The sequence below is a fragment of the Gymnoscopelus braueri genome, assembly GCF_963280865.1.
Source record: "Gymnoscopelus braueri genome assembly, chromosome: 8".
Taxonomy (NCBI): Eukaryota; Metazoa; Chordata; class Actinopteri; order Myctophiformes; family Myctophidae; genus Gymnoscopelus; species Gymnoscopelus braueri.
The window spans coordinates 54,906,316-54,930,299 of NC_137609.1; the positions used below are offsets into that span (position 1 = coordinate 54,906,316).

Below are 23,984 nucleotides of genomic sequence, written 5' to 3' on the forward strand. Positions count from 1 at the left end.
ACTCCCAGAGATTGAAATAAGGGACACCTACCCTGGGCGCGTGGCCGGAAAAAAATGGGGGTCAAACCCCCCCAAAAAACTGAAATGCATAGAAAATGATGCATTATACCTGTAACAATTGATGTTTGTTTTTGAAAAAAAAATTAGCAACCCATATATTTGAACGGAAATGTATATTTTTATCCTGTGCTTAAAAAAAAAAAAAAACGTTTTTTGAGGGGCCGCCAAGACGCTGCGTTGGGGCTGCATGCGCTGTTATAGGGGGAAAGATTTACATATTTACGTACCATAGTATGACATAAATGTAGCGTTCTATAAAGCAACGATGTCATTCAGGGGTGCCTTGGATGAAAAAGTAATTTACAGGGGTGTGACCTGAGACAAAGTTTGAGAACCACTGATCTAGAAGTCTGCATTTTGCACCAGAATCACAGTTACCGTGAAACTAGCCTCGATCTCCAGGCTTTTATTGTTTAGTTTTGCTTAAAAAATAAAAGCCTGGACCAGCGCGTCGGTGTACCCGGGTATAGGAAGTGTTTCATTCCCCCAACCAACCAGAGTGCAGTGGGCGTCGCTCGTAATGTTGTGTTGACGGGGGGCGGGGGCTGACGGACAGATCGGTGAACCAATGGGATCATGGCGCATTATCTCCGCGCTGATTTTAAACCCGCCCCTCTATACAGGAAAGCAGGAAGGCCGTACCGTAAAACAGGTGTAAGGTGAACCCTTCTGGAAACTGGTGTTACAACATGGGTATTGGTATCAGTAGACCATTTATTTATCTATTTATTTAGCCGATCTACAAGCTCACATTGGCAATGTGAGCTTGTAGATCGGCTACTTTCACATTTTATACATACTTATGAAAACTTGTGAAATGGGACATTATGCATAGTGAGTACTTTCTACTTTTGGTACTTTAAGTACATTTTGAAACCAATACTTTTGTACTTTTACCAGCACATTTTGTATTACCTGTAACAGAGTATTTCTACATTGCAGTGTTGATACTTTTACTTAATAACAAAGTAACTTTTTCCACCACTGTGGGACAGCATGATATTCTATGGAAGTGTTTGTGTCTTGAGAACATCCACACACCAACATTACAAGGAAACTAGACGCGTCGCAATTCAGGGCAATTGCAAAGTGTGGTTGCGCCGACGCCGGTCGCGGGTCGCGGCCGCCGGGACTCGAGCAATACGCCTGGAGGAATACCGTCGGAGGCTGCGCCAATTACATTGTCACGTCACTCCTGAGATCTCTTGCGTTTCATTTTGAGAGGATTGATCCCCCCCAAAATAATGTTTTTGCATCAAACGGTCACATTTTGCGCATTTGTGGCGCCCCCTATGGATCAAAGTGGAAATGGTTTTGGGGATTTGTTGAGTAAACCACCCTTGACATGTGATTCAAATTTGGGATTGATTGGACGTTTTGTTCGTGATTTTTGGCCTTTTTTGTAAAACGGGCCCCTCCCGCTAACTTTGGAAGCCTTTTACGGACGAACGGTACGGACTATCAAAATTCAGCTTGGAGACGTTTATGGCATGGGTCCAGAGATCATGTGTACCGATTTTTGTGAAATTTGGACAAAATATGTGGGAGGAGGAGCTAAAAGTGTGTTTTGAAGAAAATTCAAAATGGCGGAAAATCTATCCAGACGGAAATGGGCGTGGCGTACATGGGGAGTTGCGTCATGACCCAAGGAATCTATGGAAAAATACATTTTGATTTTACGACCTACGGTTCAAGAGTTATAGGCCAAAAGGTAAAGTGGGCTGTTATAGCGCCACCATGTGGCCGACTGGTGTGATTTTTTTTGTAATAATTTTGCAATAATCTATTAACCTCCCCTCCAAGTCATGTAACTGTAGCCCTTATGGTTACCGAGAAAAAAATACTTGAATGGGAGTTTTTGCAATTCCCATTAAAGTGGATGGGGAAATTTAATGCACTAATAAATCAATATCAAAAAATCTATCCAGACGCAAATAGGCGTGGCCTATATGGGGAGATGCGTCGTGACCCAAGGAATCCAGGTGAAAAGAAATTTTGATTTTACGACCTACGGTTCAAGAGTTATAGGCCAAAACGTAAAGGGGGCTGTTATAGCGCCACCATGTGGCCGATTGGTGTAATTATTTTTTCAATAATTTTGGACTAAATTATGAACCTCCCCTCCAAATCTGGTAACTCTAGCTCTTACGATTTCAGAGAAAAAAATACTTGAATTTGAGTTTTTTCACTTTTTCATTAAAGCGGATGGGGAAATTTAATGCACTAATAAATCAATATCAATTCAACTATTTAACCAATCTCTTAGCAAAATACAAGCGCACGATTCCAGGTCAAGACGGTCATTTTGAGATATGGCACAACATTGGGGGATAAAAACTGTGGGAGGAGATGCGGTCTAAAGTATTGTTTATCTAGAAAGATTATGATAGTATCCCTAGAACAATAGTCTGGTTGCCCTGTTAGGGCAACCACACTAATAACGTGAAGTAACGTCTTTAATACGGAATTGGAACGATGTTAATTCTGAAGCGTCAAAATGTAAAAAAAAAAGAAACACTTAAGCCCTATATTAATTTTTTTAGGCTATTCAAAAATAGCTGATCTACAAGCTCACGACGCGTCGCATCCTGCAGAGTTGAGCGCTTGTAATGTAGATCAGCTATTTTCTAAAGATTTTGTACTTTTACTTCGGTGCCGTAATTATTATGTTGATGCCAGATCGTATAGTATACGTATAATGAATACAGGCCTATATTGTGCTTCTACTTACTGTAATAAATAAAAATAATCTTTCACAAGTAAAATATTGACAGCGGGCACTTGCTCTCGGAAGCATTGATTGATTTATTGATATTGGACAACATGTAATGTATACCCACGATAGACACAAAGTATATTAAAACACTGTAAACGGCAAATTTTCTTGGTTAACGAGTATTTTGTGGGTTTCAATTAACGATCATGAAAACAAATTCTAAACATTAGCTAAATGAGCAACTCAAATGGAACAAATGGACTCATACAGGTACAATTGGTCCCATGTTTGGTCCCCCCCCCGAGCTTCGTCTTGTGGGGTTTGAGTGTGTTTGCATGTCCAGAGCGGAGGGAGCGGGTGGAGCCAGGTCGGGGGTTCGAGGAGTTCCTTTAGATAGGAGGGAGCATTGCTGTGGATGCACTGATGGGTAAGGAGGGAGACCTTGTACTCTATCCTGAAGGAGACGGGGAGTCAGTGTAGCGAATGGAGCATGGGTGGTGATCATAGAGTTAAAAAATAATAGAGAGGGCACCCGAAATCTCCTCCCATCCACTTGCATTGAGTTGCTCACCCAGCGCATGGGCCTAAATCACCCTTTCTTTCTGGAAATTTGGTGGGCGCGGCCTATTTAGGGCCCAGTTCGTCACAGAAGTGACGCGTTTTGCGTCACAGAAGCGCGCAGCCCCGTGCGCAAGCACGTGCGCACGCTCGTGAGTCGAGCCCATTGGTCGAAACCGTTTTCGCTCGTTCATGTTGAGGCCCCAGGCCTGCAGTACCATGAATGGCCAGCATGTCCATTTGGCTTCAATGAAACCACTGGGTTCTGGGGGCTTGGTGGTGATACGTTCATATTTCCTCACTCTCATCAGGATCCTACCAGCACTGTTTTGAATGTACTGAAGCTTCTGGATCAGGGTTGCCAGATCTGCTTATTATAATTTCCCTCAAGATTTTATTTGAAAATAGCCGATCTACAAGCTCACAACGCGATCTGCTATTTTCAAATAGCTGATGTATATGTTAGACTGCTCATGTGGCCCATCGTCGCTTCTTTTGGGCAGGTTTTCCTAGACCTAGTTGCTTGTTTCTCTCACATAATCTGGCAACACTGTTCTGGATGCTCTCGCTAGGGATCCCGATGAGACGTGCGTTGCAGTAGTCAAGCCTTGAGGAGACAAAGGCGTGAACACGATTTCCGGCATCTGGAAGGGTGAGTGTGGGGCGGAGTCTGGCTATGTTTCTGAGGTGGAAGAATGAGGTGTTTAATGTGGGAATCAAAGGTCAGGTGGGCGTCCATTTTAACACCCAGGTTGGTGACTACAGGTGAGAGGGGGACGCTCCGGCTGGAGAAAGTGATGCTGGTTATTGGGGATGATTTGACCTGGTGTGGGGTGCCGATTAGAATGGCCTCTGTATTGGAACTGTTAAAGGACGACTTCACCAATTTTCAACCTATCCTCATATAATAGGTCCTCATTAATGCTCATGATAAAATGGTACCATTTTCTTCTACTCGGTCTGTGTAGGACTGTGGACAGTCCAGAAACCCGTCTACCAGTGACATCATCGATATTTCTTTCCAGCAAGATTATTATTTATTTTTTTAGATTTGTATTAACGCGAGAACAATGGCTTCTATTATTGCATTGCAACTTTCCAGGAATAGAAAGCCTGCAGTTTCTATTAGCTTGGATTCCCCATCGATCATGTCACTGGTAGACGGGTTTCTGGACTGTCCGCAGCCCTCCTCTGAGACACAGAGTGAGTAGAAAATAATTGTAACATTTTATCATGAGCATTAGTGAGGACCAATTATATGAAGATAGGTTGAAAATGTTGGAAGTCATCCTTTAATTGTGAATTGTGAGCCACGCACGCACGCACGCACGCACGCACGAACATGGATATTTACGTAAAACAACCCCTCTAGCAGTTTCCAGAGTAGTTGGTAGTTGCCGGTCAGTCTATGACGTCAGTCATCTACGACACTCCAGCTTGTCCTACACGTGACAACATGCCTGCATCACACATAGGACCGCTAACCAATATAAGTGCTGACGCACACGGTAGGATTGCGTTCTTTCACAGGGTGAAACTTATAAACGACACTTGTGTGTGAAATGCTTCGTTGGACGGTGCACCTAAAAGGGCTTCCAGAGATACAGTATGATGCTGCTGTAGCAGTGAATCACAAAGTTTACTGCTTTAGAGGGGACTTCATCAAATCCGAGCGTCAGATTGAAGTTCATGTCTTCAACACAGTGTCTTTATGCTGGATCAAGTTGCCCCCAGAGACACCTGGAAGTGCACAACGTCCCCTTGAGGTTCACCCCATGCGCAGTAGCCGCACAGCTGTGCTGATAGACCCTCTCATCTACCTCTGGGGAGGAGTTACTGACACTGGGAACTACAGCAAGGTGCTTTATGCATTTGATGTCAACGCCCACAGCATGCTCAAACCCAGGGTTTCTGGGAATGTTCCAGAGGGGAAGCAGGGCCACTCAGCCTGTGTCTTGGGGAAGGTCATGTTTATCTATGGAGGAAGGACCCGGCTGGATGTACACACTAATGACACCTACAAGTTGGACTCCACCACAATGGTCTGGACTTTAATTAACACCAGAGGAACTCCACCACCTGCTTCATCACATCACTCTGCCACCATCATCGGAACGAAGATGTTTGTATTTGGGGGCTGGAGGGGTTACAGCTACAACACCATCAGTGTGTTTGACACAGAGACCAACTGCTGGCTGAACACGTCTTCTGCACAGCCTAATAAAACAGTTCCAATAAAACGTTCCGGTCATTCAGCCTTTTCCTACAATGGAGAGCTGTACATATTTGGTGGCAGGTACTGTAACCAGGACTTAAATGATCTGTGGAAATTCAGTCCAGCGACCTTCACCTGGAACAACGTTCTGTCCAAAGGGAATGTTCCATGTTTAAGAACCTACTATATGTATACAATACAGAGTTCCACGGTATGCTGTTGCATGGTGGGAGATTGCATCATCCTCTTTGGAGGATATAGATCATACGACACAGCCAATGATGACCTGTATATCTTAGACTTGAGTCCTAGCCTGAAGACATTATGCAAGCTGGCAGTTATTCAGTACGATCTGCAGCGGTCTGAACTCCCACACAACATCAGGTGGGAACTGGTATCCATGACAACCAATAGCCAATAGAAGAAATAATTTACCACTAAAAAAAGACACAGGTAAGAACATACAGCAGATAACAACTCCAATAATGGAGTTCCGCGCTGATGTGGCGAGGTTAAAAGGTATATAATGTAAAGTATTCAACTACGCCACCAGGCTATGGAGCCCAGGACTCCACTTAAAATCACATACGCCAACTTAACAGGTTCTTGAACACCGGGGTTGGGGGCACGGTGGCGCATTCGGTAGCGCTGTCGCCTCACAGCTAAAAGCTCCTGGGTTCGATTCCCGTCGGGGATGCTGTGGGGCGCTGGGGGCGTGTTCTCTCCTCTGCGTCATCAGCGCCCATACCCTAGGTGGGGTTGGCGAAAGGGCCCACTCTGTGTGGAGTTTGCATGTTTTCCCCGTTTCTCCTAGGGTAGTTAATACCCTCACAAAAACATGCAGTAAACTTGGTCGCTGTACCGCCTCCCCCATGACAGCCTGATGGAGAGGAAGGGAACTGGTTGGAATAACGCGTTCCTTCCACGCGCCACGTCCTACCGGGGAAACTCCCCCCTCTCAGGTGACAAGAAGGTCAGTTGGCTCTCATGCATTGAAGGAGAAATGAGCTCGGCCCTGGGCTCCCTAGGCTGGTGGGGGGGAGTGTAGCACCCAGGATCACTTAGAAAATTGGCACCGGTTGAAAAAAGGGTTACAAAATCGTGGGATGAAAAAAAAGAAAACCGGGGTTGAGCAGAGGTAAGGATCCACCAAACCAAGGGGAAAAGTTAAACAGATTTTAAATACAATCAAGCAGAAACATGACATCATATAAAATAATCCCAATCCCAGCCCAATAGTCCTTCGGATATGCTGTCCACCAGTCCATAATAAAAGATTGCTTTCTTTCATCTTAGAAATATTGCGCGAATTAGAGACTATCTGTCGTTAGACGATGCAAAAACGCTTTTGTTTTCTCTCGGCTTGATTACTGCAACGCACTCTACTCTGGCCTGCCAGAGAAAACAACTGACAGATTACAATTTGTTCAAAATGCGGCAGCCAGAATTTTAACTAAAACTAGGATGAGAGAACATATCACTCCAGTTCTAGCTTCACTACACTGGCTCCCGGTTGTTTTTAGGATTGATTTTAAAATTATTTTAATAGTTTATAAAGCTCTAAATGGTCTGGCACCTTCCTACCTCTCTGACTGCCTAGAGAGATATGTTCCAAACCGGACCCTCAGGTCTTCAAGTGCTGACCTGCTCGAGGTGCCTACAATGACATATAAAAAATACGGTGAAGCAGCATTCTGCTTTTACGGACCGACAGTGTGGAATAAACTCCCATTACACTTAAGACAGGCAGCCTCTGTCGATAGCTTTAAAGCACAGCTCAAGACCTATTTCTTCACTCTTGCTTTTAGCTGATTCTTTGGTTGATTTTTAATTCCTCACTGTATTGCCTATTTTAATGTTGTTTTATGCCTTTGCTTTTATTTTATTTTATTTTATTTTTGTTTGCTTTATTGTTAAATTGGTTCTAACTGTAATTGTATTACTGCATTTCATGTCATGAAAGGTGCTATACAAATAAAGTTTATTATTATTATTATTATAATGTCCCTCTGACAGTCAGTCCTTCTGTTGAGGGCGGCGCCAATGAGGGGCCACCTTGTTGGTCCTCTACACTTGGCTGTTATTTCTGTGTTCCCGGATCGGCTGGTCGGTCCTCTCTGTCTTGGGCTTTCCCTCCACTGCTCATCCCCTCCACAGACAGGTCATCTCATGGGCGGACAGGGTACGACGCCGCCTGGTGCCAAGAAACCATTTCCCCGGCTGCTGTGTCCCTGTCCTCCATGCCCCCGACTCCGGCCCCCCATCCATGGGGCCGCTCTCCTTCCTTCCAGCCAGGTCTCCGTCCTCTCATTTTTACGAAACCTTTGAAAAATCATGGAATGTTATTATATATACAATAATACTATTCTTCACAACGATCCACCCGGCGATCGCCTCAAAAGACGCAGGGGGGGTCTCGGAGGATCGCAGAAAATAAAGTGTGCCGTCGCTATAGTTCATTGCATAGTCATGGGCAGTTGAATGTAGCTTGTTTTCACCAAAAAAGCAACTGAAAGCAGAGATTATTGCTTTTACAACCCCCTAATGCTAAATGAAACGGCTTCATTTTGTTGTGATCACGTGATTTTCTGGGTGCAGTCTTCTCGGGTGATCCTGGGATCATTCACAGGCTGCGTAAGAGCGCCCTCTATCGTAAAACACTGAAAACACCACATGACGAGAATCTGGTCGTTGGCAGTTAATGAGTTAAAGGCTGCATTCCTGCTCTTGCCCAGGTGCAGCCAATGAACCAGGTCCAGCCAATGAACCAGGTGCAGCCAATGAACCAGGTGCAGCCAATGAACCAGGTGCAGCCAAACAGTCAGTCACAGGTAACTCCATTTTCACAGTAAAACTGACCACGTCACGCTGACCTCATCAATATGACATCATCAACATGACATCAGAGATCCACAGTGAAGCCACGCCCCTTATTATTCTGGTTTTGTAGATTCATGAATGTGCTCAAATCCTCCAGATGGTTTCAAAATGTCATCAAAAACTTGGTAATATGTTTACTGTAGTAATGATGGATTGCTGTTTTGATTGTTCAAGCACTTTGTAACTTTAAAAAAAAAAGTATTGAGCAAAAACAGGAGGGGGTCCAGTAAAGTTAACATGTTTCGGATATTAATCGTGAAAAAACAATGACTACTTAGGTTACAAAAACACCCAAAGGGACAGAAACAAAAGAAAGATTGAGTGACTATTTTCTGTTTCATGATGACTAAAGCATATCGATCTCATCATTGTTTATTATCAAGCTGTCATAAAACACAGACCAAGTCGGGCGTGTGTTTCACCTCCTTCCCAGCCGGCAGCTTGGGCCTACTGCCCGGCAGTGTTGTGCCTGAACGCGTTCAATGAACGATCGTTCATGAACTCGTTCATATTTTGGGCGAGCGTGAACTGAACGTACCGTATATCCGCTAGATGAGCGTTATTGTGAACGCGTTCATTCTGGCGTTTGTGAACGGCGTTCTCTCACAGTATAACTTCTTTCAAGAGCGTGCCATATGTCCATGGTTACATCGGTTTGTCATGTTGTATTTCTTCCTATCCTGTGTTTCCGAGGCACCTCGCACCATCAGCCAAAAAGCAGTGGTGTAAAGTAACTAAGTACATTTACTCAAGTACTGTACTTAAGTAACATTTTGAGGTACTTTTACTTTACTCGAGTATTTCCAATTGTCTATACTTTTACTTTTACTCCAATACATCTCAGAGGCAAATATTGTACTTTTACTCCACTACAATTATTTGAAAACCTGAGTCACTAGTTACTTTGCAGATATACATTAATATATCATAAAACACACATTAACCACTTGTAGTAGGGCATGGGATATAATCGTTCACTTCCGGATACAAGCGCCAAAATTGGTACACATACTCCTTGGCAGTGGTGAGCTGTGGATTTTTTAACTAAGGGGGCTATATTTTATGACGTCACGTGCGCGTGCACGTGCACGCGCGTGGGCACATGCGCGCGCAGGCATGTGCACATAGCAACATGCCTGCATATCCAACATAGCAACATTATTTTCCTTTTTTTATATAAAAGCCCTTTACATATATTCACCCACACATAAGTACTTAAAATAATCAATCAACTTGTCTTTACTTGAATAACTTTTTTTTTAAGACTTACATTGCTTTTAAAACAGTGTTTTTTAAAACAAGTAAAAAATAAAAAAAAATACCCTTTTGCTACTCACCAAAACAAAGACGGTTTTATGGAGTTGAAAGCCTACTTTACTAAATGGGAACACTGTGAGTCCCCACCTCACGTCTAAAATACACTTTTTGGCCAGAAAAGGAAATATTTCACCGGAATTAAAACCTGTTTTTCGTTACTCCACAGTGCCCTCTACAGATCTGGTCAATGGAATTTTCCTATTGACCAGATTCTTCCTTCCGGTGAAATATTTTCTTTTCTGGCCAAAAAGTGTATTTTAGACGTGAGGTGGGGGCTCACAGTGTTCCCACTTAGTAGAATAGGCTTTCAACTCCATTAAACCGACTTTGTTTTGGTGAGTACCAAAAGTGTATTTTTTATTTTTACTACAGACGAGAGGCTGCGCTACCGCGGTGCGAGGGGAAAGAATCGAAAGTACCATAACGTTAAGGAGAACTCCTTCTAACGCTATGGACCAGAGCTAGACAGGGATAAGTTTGTGAGTGTCTGGCAGGCTACTAGCTCTTGTCCTCTGCTAAGCGATTAACCCTTTCACACTCCATGTCTTTAATGTTATGCAAAGCAGCCAGGTTGAGGCCATTGTTAAAGGTGTTAAAGACGGCTCGCCCCCATAGAGGTATAATATAGCTCGCCCCTGACGGTGCGTTGTTGTGTTAATGATTGACGGCTCGCGGGCGGCTGACGGTGAGTGCTTGCGCGTGCATGTGGAGCTCGTGCATGTGGAGCACGCGCGAGCCCCCAGCCTGGGAACTAAGGGGTCGACGACCCCCCGTAGCACCCCCTTCAGCTCAACCCTGCTCCTTGGGTAGTACTGTTTTGATAAAACCCGTTAGCCACCTGAAAATTCAAGATGGCGGCCATTTTTCAAGATGGCGGCCATTGAATATACAGTAATATTACATTTCCCAACAAAATCACATAGATACAAGCACCAAAATTGGCAAACATACTCCTTGGGTATTGCTCTTTTGATAAAAACATGTTAGCCACCCAAAGATTTTAAGATGGTGGCCATTTTTCAAGATGGCCACCATTGAATATACAGTAATTCGCAGTAATTTCACAATAAAATGTCATAGATATGCACCAAAATTGGCACACACACTCTTTGGGTATTGCTCTTTTGATGAAACCTGTTACCCATGTAAAAATCCAAGATGGCTACTATTTTTTTCAAGATGGCCACCACCTTAGCGGAGCAGATGGTGATATAATCTTTCAGGTTGTGATACAAGGATGATATTTGGCACAAATACTCTTCAAGGTCCACTCTTGTGAAAAGGGGAGCAGGCCACCCAAACAATTCAAAATGGCTGCCATTTTCCAAGATGACTTCCAGGAATTGTACCATTATGTCTTATATAGCTTATTATAATAGAGTGAATGTCATTGCACAACCAGGGCACAATGGTGGCATCACTGCTGTGTAACTCAGCATGGGGTTCAGTGTCAGCTGAGTTTTAGTAATACTGTAGTAATAGTATAGCTTATCAGTGTCCCAAATGCTGTCTAACAGCCCCGGTCAATTAGCTAGTAATAGTTAGTAGATGTAGTTAGATAGCCGTGCCTGAATTGACAGGTTGTGCCAGTGCGGGAGAGCTGAGCCAAGGGTAAGTGTAATTCATGACTTTTGCATGTATACTTACCCGGAAGGTGTACAGATCACACAGGACTTAAATGGCACTGGATGAATGATCGGGCTAGGTGTAGGTCACCCGAACCTAGTTGTATCCCATACCTGAATGTGCGGTATCACTTTGATTAAGTTGGTAAAAGGATAGCCCCTCGGCCTTAATCAGAAATCAATCCACCAAAAAATGGCAAACGCAAATCCAATGTTAGCCAACAGGCAAACTAATTGGAAGAAATATTGTCTTTGTCAGATAGACAAAACTAATGATGCCCTAGTATCACCACCAACCCAGCATGTTCCTCAACATGATGGCTACACCATGCTTGCCATCAATGTTCCACTCTTTCGTGAGATCAATCAAATGCCAATGATCCTGAACCCAGCAAGGCTGGATGAAGGTGGTGGCATAGAAGCTACTTTGAGAAGAAACCAGGCCAAGTATCACACAAGTTGTCGACTAATGTTGAACAACACCAAATTAGATGGTGCGAGGAAGCGACAGTCAGATGCTCAAAGTAGTGAAATAGATGAAGGCCACACAAACCGCCGTAGAACCAGTCATGATAGTCTGGCTTGCATATTTTGTGATAAAATATCCCCTGAATCTGACCTAAGACAGGTAATGACATTGAACCTGAACAACAGACTACATGAATGTGCCCAGACACTAAATGATGGCAAACTATTGACAAAACAGTCAGGCAGGCTGCATATGGGGTCAGTCCACCCAGCATCAGCCAGAATCAGAAAGTCCAGCTGAATGGTGATGGAAGAAATGTGGTGAAGAATGGCAGGTCTTCTGGACAGCCAATTCACCACTTGCAGAGAGTTGTCAAGAACTCACCAAATGTGGCTGCCAAAAAGGGTGCAGTGGAAGGTGCAAATGCTTCAAATTGGGTTTTGTCTGCACAGCACTGTGCAGTTGCAAATGTGAGTAAAACTAATTGGGCAAAAACAACATCTTGGAAAATGGTCACCATCTTCACATTTCATGTGTTTGTGATTGTTTTATTGTCAAATGACTTTTGGAGACTGTTCCTCCCAATTTCCATGCTTTGTATCACGACCTGAAAGATTATATCACTAGCTGCTTTGCTAAGGTGGCGGCCATCTTGAAGAAAATGGTCGCCATCTTGGATTTTTGAGTGACCAGCAGCATTTTCCATAAGAGTAGCCCTTACAGAGTATATGTGTCAAATTTCATGCTTGTATCACAACCTGAAAGATTATATCACTATTATACTGCGCTAAGGTGGTGGCCATCTTGAATTTTTAAGTGGCTAACAGGTTTTTATCAAAAGAGGAGTATGTGTGCCAATGTTGGTGTTTGTATCCAGAAGTGAACGATTCGCCTGTAATTCGCAGTTAACTGCCCCACTTTTAGCCCTATTTTATACCTAGCTATTTGAAAATAGCCGATCTAGCTCACAACGAGTCGCGATGCAACACGCTGTGAGCTTGTAGATCGGCTATTTTCAAACATCTCAGTACTTTAACTTTTGGTACTTTAAGTACATTTTGATACCAATACTTTTGTACTTTTACTCAAGTACATTTTTACTTAATAATAATAATTCCGGACTTTCACTTGTAACAGAGTACTTCTACACTGCAGTATTGATACTTTTACAAAAAGAAGAAAAGTTGAGCGGTCTCTGACATTCATCTGCACAGCACAATGATTGAGAACCCAATCTACGCGTTGACTACTATGCAGCAGCACTCGCTACTACAGATAGCCCTCTCGGGTTAAAAATGCAAGAGAAGCACCACTTAGCTTTATAAAATCCCTGTCCGTTTATCAGTTGTTGTGTCACTGTAGCACGCTGAGTGATAATGATCCACAGCTGTTGTTCTTCTGGCTGAGTCTCTGACGCAATTGATTGAGATCATTTTGTAATTAAGGAAAGCTTCTTCGCTGTATTAACTACACACGTATGAACAACAACAACAACAACGTGGCCGGGTGTACTACTTGTGTTTAAAACAGAGTGGTTTTTCACAGTTTCACAACTTTTCGCTGTTAATGTAGCTTTCTTTCTCTCTCTGCTGCTGCTACTGCTGTTCACTCGGAGCTAGAGCCTAATATAGTTCGCAGCACGACGGTGCCTAAAATAGCAGACATACAAGCTCACAACGCAGCGTGGATGTGACTCATTGTGAGCTTGTAGGTCTGCTATGTTTTTAAAACATTATGGCTAAAAATGGCATAATCCTGGATTATATTCATGTAATATAATAATAATACAGGCCAGGGTCTTCAATGTTTTTCAGGTCAAGGACCCCTTAGCTGAGAGAGATCAAGCAGGGACCCCCACTACATAGGCTTGTATAAAACTGTGTTGCAGATATTTTTTTATATATAAGTTAGTAAAAACTAACCCTTATTTTTTATTTACATATACATATACATATACACACGCACGCACGCACGCACGCACGCACGCACGCACACACACACACACACACACACACACACACACACACACACACACACACACACACACACCACACACACACACACACACACACACACACACATATAGCATTGTATTTATTTCCCAAAGCATTTTATTAATTCCAAACCTTTTCCAAACCAGAAAAAAATAACGTTTTGTTTGATTTTTAAATATTTCCAGGAATTAATTCCAGGAACCATGAAACTTTAAGAACATAATCCACTCAGCGGCCATGCGTTAGGCACACCTCATCAACCCACCAGAATGATGCCTAAAAAAAGCGGGTCGACGGTAAAGTAAATGTACTTAGTTACTTTCCGCCACTGTGAACAAACACTCGTACCTTAAACGTCACGAAATGCTCCTTCAGCGACACTCTGCAGGGTGGCAGGCATACACGTGTTCACGTGCTGGACAGTAACTAAAGTACATTTACTCAAGTGCTGTACTTAAGTGAAATTTACTTTACTTGACCATTAACCAGTGGTGTAAAGTAACTAAGTACATTTACTCAAGTGCTGTACTTCAGTACAATTTACTTTACTTGAGTATTTTCAATTTCCAATCATTTTACTTCTACTCCACTACATCTCAGAGGTAAATATTGTACTTTTACTCCACTACAATTAATTGAAAACTTTAGTTACTAGTTACTTTGCAGATATAATTGATCACATCATAAAACATACGTTAACCACTTTAGCCATAATTTAAACCTAGGCTATTTGAAAATATCAGATCTACAAGCTCACAACGCGTCACAACGCGTCACAACGCGTCGCATCGCGACGCGTTGTGAGCTTGTAGATCTGATATTTTCAAACATTTTAGTACTTTTACTTTTGGTACTTTAAGTACATTTTGATACCAATACTTTTGTTACTTTTAAGTCGATTTTGAATTCCGGACTTTTACTTGTAACAGAGTATTTCTACGTCGCGGTATTGATATTTTTACTTAAGTAAAACATGTGAGTACTTTTTCCACCACTGATCCTGGGAGGAGCCGTCTCCGGTACTGGTCCAGGCTGCGTAAACACTGGAGAGTCAGCCTCTATGTATGATTATATGACTTTAAAAAAAAAAAAGTTCTTATTTATTTGTCGTGTTGCATGTATGGACCCCCTGTGTGTCTGGAATAAAGTTTGAATTGAATTGAATTCCTGCCCGACAGCATCTAAATCAGATTGACTTATTCCACCTGTCCACGTGTTGCCCAGTATAGAACGCATGAACCCATTAACACTCGCATGACTGAGGTTTCATTCTCCTCCACCAAGCCTGAAAAAAATATCATTTTGATCCCCAAATCAGGCTATCCTATTGGCCACTGTCTCCCCTCTCTGCTCCAGACTAGTTCACACTTTCTCCCCCAAACAGTGGGGGTTCCATTGTCTTCTAAAAAGCTGAGAGTTGAAAATGGGTTGCCAAATTTTGAGAGAGAAATAAGCAGGCTCACACACACACCCTTTTAAAGGAGGAGTTCACCCAAAAAATTACTTATTTTCTATCAATTGCACACCCCATGAAGTCTTGAATTCATGGATTTATTTTTGTTTTTGTGGCATTCCTAAGCCAATAATTTGATGACCGGGTGTGTATCCGGTAGGAGACACAGATAATCTACTTTGTGTCTCCTACCAGATACATTAGCCGGTAGGAGACAGGAATCAAATTATTGGCTTAGGAATGCAACCAAAACAAAAATAAATCCTTGGGGGTGTGCAATTGATAGAAAATAAGTAATTTTTTGGGTGAACTACTCCTTTAAAGTTGCAGCCGCGCACACACACACACACAGAGTCACACCACCGTCAAATGAATGGCAGGAGGATTCAGATTTCAGAGCGAAACTTTACAAAATAAAACGGTAAAATGCTTTGCACGGGGCTCGGGAGAAAGAGAAGAGGTGATATGGACACATTTTCGCTACATCGATGTGGAGAACAAAACACAATGCTTGATGCTTGAAATTCTCAAAATCGGTCATATTGATAGCTTAGTCATGCAAGTGTTAAGACCGTGAACGCATCTGTGTTATCACTTAAACCATTATCTTATACTTTGGGCTATTCAAAAATAGCAGATATACATTTATATTTGTCTGTTTCCCCCGACTTCTTCTTCGATGAGTTTCCCTTCGGGGAGCAAGGGATCTATTTCTCTGTATGCAAAAATTACAAAAGTATTGGCATCAAAATGTACTTAAAGTATCAAGAGTAAAAGTACTAAATATTTGAAAATAGCAGATCTACAAGCTCAGTACAGTACTTGAGTAAATGTACTTAGTTACTTTACACCACTACTAGGTCCCTCTCTCTCTCTCCCCCTGTCTTACTCTGATCAGTGTGCTGCAATAATGCAGAATTACATCATCAAATACAAAAATATTTGGTGTAATTTTTCATCTATAATGATAACACGGATTCCAAGTCCGTAAATACACAATATTTTCGAGCTGCGTTCGCTTCCAGCGTTCGCGCGTCTTACTTGTGATATGCCAGGGATAAAGTGCTTACATCAACACTCTTTGTTTTGCTGTGTAAAGGCACATCGCTGAGCTGAAATGTGGCACATCTGCAGGTCTACAAGCTCTGCTATCTTCCAACATTTTTTTAAATGTTTTAAATGTTTGGCCTATAATGACCAATGTCCAAAATAGGGGATAATGTGGTTACATTAACACTGCAGATGTTGTTGTGTAGCTTTTACTTAAAGGGATACTTCACTTTCACATAAAATAAACATTTAAAAAATATATTAAAAATAAATGAAAAAAGTAATGGCAAAATAAAGGCCCCCTCACGCATTAGAGTGTCCTACTAATGTGTGAAGGGGCCGTGATTTTGCCATAACTTCTTTCATTCTTTTTTTATATATTTTTTTAATGTTTATTTTATGTGAAAGTGAAGTATCCCTTTAAGGGTAGGGTAAGTGATATTTTTTTAAGCTTGTAGATCTGCTATTTTTTTTAAAGAAATCATGACATTTGTGCAAATCTTTGAATATATATTATTTCAGGCGAACATGTTTTACTCAAATCTTTGCTTCGGGATGGGGGCCATATTTTGAGATGGAGGTCCACGGACAAGCTATAATTTTTGGGCGGTCCTTGACATGAAAAAAGCTTGAGAACCACTGATATAATAGCAACATACGTTTTTTTTCCCAAGGAGTTTGTAGAATCCCCCAGAAGCAAAGATTCAAGTTAAAAAAGTATATATTTAAGTATATAAGTAGATATATAAACACGTATATTCAAAGATGTGCACACAATTTCACGACTTTTTCCAAAATAAATAGCAGATCTACAAGCTTGTAGATCTGTTATTTGTATAGCCAAAAGTACAAGATTACGGTTAAAGTGATTATAACATCTAAAATGACAGATGCTTTTTCCCCTGCATGGTCTTAATGCGTTAAAGTCCCTGATGGACAAACAGATGAGCTTCAGACAGCCAGAGATGACGATGTGTTTGGTCAGCAGGTCATTAACACACTGCATTTAGTTCTGATTCACTGAACACTGTGGAACACTTTCCTTAAACACACCAGACTAACTAACCGGAAATAATCTGATTACCTACAATTAACCCTGAGCAGCACCTTCGGGGGATTTCTGTCTTTCAGCTTTTTTTCTTGTGTTTTCCGCTGAGCGCTGCAATTCTACATTTCACTTCTTAATGTTTGTACTTAGAGGCGCTGGCAGTTATATATTTTGGGTAAAAACATAAGTATTTTGTTTCAAAGATTGCTTTGGCTATTCAAAAATAGCAGATCTACAAGCTCATAGCGCGGCACCGAGTGCCGCGGCTATGAGCTTGTAGATCTGCTATTTTTGAAAAATCTTGAAAATGTTTGCAAATCTTTGAATATATATACTGTATATATTTTTTTAAGTGAATATTTGTAACTCAAATCTTTATTTCTTTTACTCTGATCTGTGCTTTCTGGGGGTCCCTGGAACAAAATATTTTGAAATGGGGTTCCGTGGCCAAATACAGACAGTATCTAAAAAATGTCTTCTAGATCCTAACAGTGTGTTGCTATATCAGTGGTGCTCCAACTTTTACATGTCAAGGACCCCACTAAATGACATGTATTTGGCCACGGACCCCCATCTCAAAATATGTTGTTCCAGGGACCCCCAGAAAGCACAGATCAGAGTAAAACATAGAGTCTCCCTGGGTTAAAACATGAGTTTCTTTAGTTTTTTTAAGATTTTTTTGGCTATTCAAAAATAGCAGATATACAAGCTCATAGTGCTCTGAGCTTGTATATCTGCTATTTTTGAATAGCCTTGAAAAGTCTTGAAAATGTTTGCAAATCTTTGAATATGTATATTTTTATATACATTTGTAACTCAAATATCTGCTTCTTGGGGGTCCCTGGAACAACATATTTTGGGATGGGGGTCCACGGCCACATACATAATCTAAAAATCTCTTTCTAAATCCTAACAGTATGTTGCTATGATATCAGTGGTGCTCAAACTTTTCCATGTCAAGGACCCCCAAAATGATATGCATTTGGCCACGGACCCCCATCTCAAATATGTTGTTCCAGGGAGTCAGGGACCCCCCAGAAGCACAGATCAGAGTTAAAAAAATGTTCGCTTTAAAACAACATATTCAAAGATTTGCACACATTTTCCACGATTTGTGGAAAAGTAGTTTTTTGGCAAAAAGGTAAAAGCTCTATATTCAGATAGTCGTCACTGCTATAGAGCGTTTGTTCAGTAACAGGAGTCTCCCTGTCTCTACAGGTGGTTCAGGTGGTTTGCTGATCATTATTCATCAGCTTTATAGTGTTCCAGTTTACATTTTGACAAGACATTGTTGTATGTGTCATTACTCCCAAATTCACTTATTTATCCTGTATGAGTTCTTCCTCCTGATTGGCTAAGATTAGTATTCCGACCGGAAAAATATTTTTTTGTTTACTGAAGAGCTGGAGAAACTCCTGTTACTGAACAAACAGAGCTATTTAACACTTATTTAAAAAATCTAAACTAAATCAATTACTGCACCTTAACCACATAAACCGCAGTGACACTATTTTGGTGGCGAACATTCATTGAAAATAACAGATCTACAAGCTCACAACACATCACTTTGTGACGCCTCGTGAGTTTGTAGTTTGGCTGTTTTTAGCAAACAGATTTGAAGAAAATAACTCCATTATATAGTGCATAACTTACTTTACTTTCCATTTCATGCTATTTTGTACTTACACCCCTCTACATTTCAGAAATGATGTACTTTTTACACTGTGGTATTGTTACTTACAAACTTTAGAGCTTCTTCCACCTCTGGATACAAGCATATTGTGTGTCAGTGTTCAGATGGAGAATGAATGATGTCCAGATTCACATCTCAAGGTTCAAGGTCGTGCTTCATTGTTACATCTTGTGCACAGCTTCCTTCAGATGATGCAGCAGCATAGGCAGATTCTAGGGGCAAGGCCACGTGTTGTCCATGTTTTTAAGGGCACAAAGGCCAAAGGCCACGGCAGGAAGGCCATCAAATAAAGCAAGCTGTAGCCCATTGAGAGAATGAATTGAATTTAAGGGTTAATTAAGGATAAGAATGTAAAATGTAATATGTAGACCGTCTGCAGTGAAATAAAACACATTATGGTATTTACAATCTTATCCATGCTCAGCCCTGCACCAATCAAAGTCACTGGATTGGTTTAACGATGGGGACTCAGGGGAGTTAAGAATTCAGAATCTCAACAAATGACACTGTTGTCTACATATTGACAAGAAAGAGACCAGTTGTGGAAAGTAACTAAGTACATTTACTCACTTACGTACAATTTTGAGGTATTTTAATTTACTGGAGTATTTCCAATTTTCAATACTTTTACTCCACTACAATTACTTTGCAGATATAAATCATTGTATTAAAAAACATGCATTAACCACTTTATCCCTATTTTATACATTACATACATATTTGAAAATAGCCGGATGGCAACCGCGAGGTTCCCAGTTCATTAGTGTCAAAGTGTCCTTGAGCAAGACACTGAACCCCTAATTGCTCCAGATGAGCAGGTTGGTGCCTTGCATGGTTTCCTCCTCCATCAGTGTATGAATGTGTGTGTGAATGTGTGTGTGAATGTGTGTGTGAATACTTACTTACTTACTTATGCTTTGGATAAAAGCGCTATATAAATGCACCATTTACCATTTACAACGCATCGCGATGCGTTGTAGCGTTGTGAGCTTGTAGATCTGCTATTTTCGAACATTTTAGTACTTTTTCTTTTGGTACTTTAAGTATATTTTGATGCCAATACTTTTGTACCTTTACACAAGCAACATTTTGAGCACAGGCCTTTTACTTTGTAACAGAGTATTTTTATGTTGTGGTATTGTTACTTTTACTTCAGTAAAATATCGGAGTACTTTTTCCACCGCTGAAAGAGACACTGGTGTCACTGTCTACATATTGACCAGAAAGAGACAGAGGAGAAAGTGGTTCAGTCACACAGCTGCGGGCCATTAAGGCCGCTGTGGCCTCACAGCATGGCATGTTGTTGAGGGGCACAAGGCCAAACTGAGGGGCAACGATGGCCATTGGCCTTCATGGCCTCCCTGAAAATCCTGTCCTGAGCATACTGTAGGTAATAATGATAATAATAAAAACTAATCTGAGTATCACCTTGTGTCCATCCTCATCCCACCCCCACACTGATGACACATACATACATACAGACAGTATACTCAAGGTTATTTTATTCAGTATTTGTCCTGGAGACACGGATCAGCAGCATGCATGCATTCATGCACACACGCACGCACCAGTGTGGAAGCAGTACTCTACATATTTGACTTAAGTAAAAGTAGCAATACCAGATTATAAAAATACTCTGTTACAAGTGAAAGGCCTGTGTTCAAAATGTTACTTGAGTAAAAGTAAAAAAGTATGTCAAAATGTACTTAAAGTATACCAAAAGTAAAAGTACAAAAATGTTTGAAAATTGCAGATCTGCAAGCTCACAACGCGTCGCATCGCATTGTATAACGTAGGGCTAAAGTTGTTAATGTATGTTTTATAATGTAATAATTTATATATGCAAAGTAACTAGTAACTCAAGTTTTCAAATAATTGTAGAGGAGTAAAAGTAAAATAATTTGCCTATGAGATGTAATGGAGTAGAAGTATTGGAAATTGGAAATACTCAAGTAAAGTACAAATACCTCAAAATTGTACTTAAGTACAGTACTTACGTAAACCGCAGTACTTAGTTACCGCACGCACGCACGTACGCACGCGCACACACACACACACACACACACACACACACACACACACACACACACACACACACACACACACACACACACACACACACACACACACACACACACACACACACACACACACACACACGTATAGCCCCTCCAGGTCAGTGAGTGGGCGTGTCCTTGGGGTCAGGACAGTATATAAGGAGCAGAGACCCTCTGTTCTGTCTCACAGCCATCTGACCCTCCTTCACCTCCTTCAGAGAATCACCTCCTTCTCCTCCTCTTCCTCCTCATCCTCCTCCTCCTCTACCAGCACCACCTCCTGACAGGTAAGCTCCTCTTCCTCCTCTCCTAGTTTTCTAGCTTATTCTATTTTTTTGAAAAGGTTTAGTTTTTAGTTTAGTGTTTTATTTGTTTCGGTGTTACATTTATTGGGGGTATTTTTCAGGGTTGAATTCTTTGCCAAAACATTTGGTGTAGTTTTTGTAACACACAATACAGTGTGTTATTAGTTTTTGTGAAAAAAAAGGTTTATTTCAGTAAGGTTTATTTCAGTAAACTAAAGCTCTTTTTAAACTAAAGTGAAATAAACCCTGATCTGACGGTGTAAATGTGTGTGTTTTTGCCAGCATGGCCCTGTGCTTCTCACAGTTAAATACAGCAGATTTCAAATGTCCTTTTATAGCGTGTTTATGTTCCTTAAATGTGTGTTAGGGCTGTTGCTAACTGCTGTATACCTGAAATTCAAATAAGGGACACCAGCTGGCCCTTATCAGTTCAATACGGGATGCACGTCTTTTAGTTTCCAGATACGGGACGATTCCTTATTTAAGTCGTTTTTTTATTCCCATCGAATGGTGCCACCGTTTTCCCTTTTTTTCTCCTCCCCTTTTTCTCTTTTATACATATAGGTCTTAGTTGATAAAATTTCATAAGATTTTAGTCGACAAAATCTACAGTTTATTTAGTCGACTATAATGTATGTTGGCGGTGCCTTGATGGCGTCTTAATGGCTGATTTTACACTTGGTTGCAATGCTGTTTGCTATTTTCAGAGCGTGACAACCGAGCGCAACCAAACATAAAATGACTTGTCTTTTAGTTCTACTGGATCTCTTCTCCACTCGTTCCTCACTAACACGTTAGTCTAGTTTTTATATGTTGACAAAATTCGTAGTTTTAGTCAATATAGCGTAGTTTTTATTTAGTTTTCATCAGTGAAAAATAGTAGTTGACGCAAATTGTTCGTCATAGTTTTAGTCAATGAAATTAACACTGGTGTGTGTGTGTGTGTGTGTGTGTGTGTGTGTGTGTGTGTGTGTGTGTGTGTGTGTGTGTGTGTGTGTGTGTGTGTGTGTGTGTGTGTGTCTCCAGCATGGCCCTGTGGCTCCAGTCCGTGTCTCTCCTGGTGCTGCTGGCGGTGTCGTGGCCAGGCCCCCCATCATGCCAGGCGGCCACGCCCCCTCAACACCTGTGTGGCTCCCACCTGGTCGACGCCCTTTACCTGGTGTGTGGAGAGAGAGGCTTCTTCTACAACCCTAGGAGAGACGTGGACTCTCTGCTGGGAGGTGAGACTGTGTGTGTGTGTGTGTGTGGGTGTGTGTGTGTGTGTGTGTGTGTGTGTGTGTGTGTGTGTGTGTGTGTGTGTGTGTGTGTGTGTGTGTGTGTGTGTGTGTGTGTGTGTGTGTGTGTGTGTGTGTGTGTGTGTGTGTGTGTGTGTGTACCTCTCTCACTTTCTATCTCAGACACATACTGTACAATACAAAAGTCGCTCACATATTTGAATATAATAAAAAGTTTCAATGTATCGGGACAATTATCACATTTTCACTTTGTGAATTGGTCTACATTGTACCACGACATAAACCCAGTCTGTTCCCAAATCATCAAATCAAATAAAAGTCTTCTTTCCCTGAATTTTTAGTTTGTACATATAGTGATATATAGTGATATTTTTTCTGTATTTTTGTCTTGATATTTGAAGTGTTGGTGCTACTATATATGACTATGAATGGAGTACCATGTACCTCAATGGAAACAAGACCGCAAGGACTTTTTTGGACGGACATTTTAGTCAAAGCATTTTACATGTAATTGTGCTGTTAAGTACATGTTTTGCCTAATAAAATATTCAATCAATCAATCAATTCAACTTACATTAGTTACATTTACTTTCCGGCTGTTTGAACCAGCAGAGGAACACCTTGGTGGTTACACTGTGTCAGATTGGTTGAAGGAATCATTTCACCCACTCTGTTAAACCGGCCAACTTGTGATGTGACAATAATGTTCATAATACTGTAATCATTGAGTTCAGCCAGCAGGGGGAGCCACGGTGACATGTGATTGTGTTTCCCCTATGTGTCTCCTCTCAGGGTTCTTGGGGTTACCCAAGGCGGGCGGCGTAGCGGGCGCGGCAGCAGGCGGGGACAACAACAACAACATCAACAACAACGAGGTGGCAGAGTTCGCCTTCAAGGACCAGATGGAGATGATGGTGAAGAGAGGCATCGTGGAGCAGTGCTGCCACAAGCCCTGCAACATCTTTGACCTGCAGAACTACTGCAACTGATCCTCCATCCACCCACATCCATCCACTCCATCTACACCTCCCAAGGTTTGGGATTTTTGTATTTATTTATTTTTGTATTCATTCAGTTTTAGTATAGTTAGATAGTAAGTCTTTCATTGTAATATAGGGTAGTCGGGTGAGATTATTATATCTTTCTAGCCTGATTATCAGCCTGAAGCTGCGTGGAGCTTCAGGCTGAAATTGGCTGCGATGTCCGCGATTACCAGGGGGAGGGGATTCAAATTTCCCTAAACCAATCACAAGAGATCCACGGATCCGCCCACATCTGACATCATCGCACAGCTTGTTCTAGCAGATAT

The 23,984-nt window shown here is 41.6% G+C and overlaps 1 protein-coding gene across 1 annotated transcript; it reads left to right on the plus strand.

The window, feature by feature from the left end:
- Positions 1-22,467: 22,467 nt before the first annotated feature.
- ins (preproinsulin) lies at positions 22,468-23,664 on the plus strand (the record flags this gene model as incomplete). The annotated part of the gene is made up of 2 exons (XM_080436226.1): positions 22,468-22,660; positions 23,468-23,664. 2 exons carry the CDS (start codon positions 22,468-22,470, stop codon positions 23,662-23,664), a joined length of 390 nt encoding a protein of 129 aa, XP_080292352.1.
- Between the last annotated feature and the right edge of the window lie 320 nt (positions 23,665-23,984).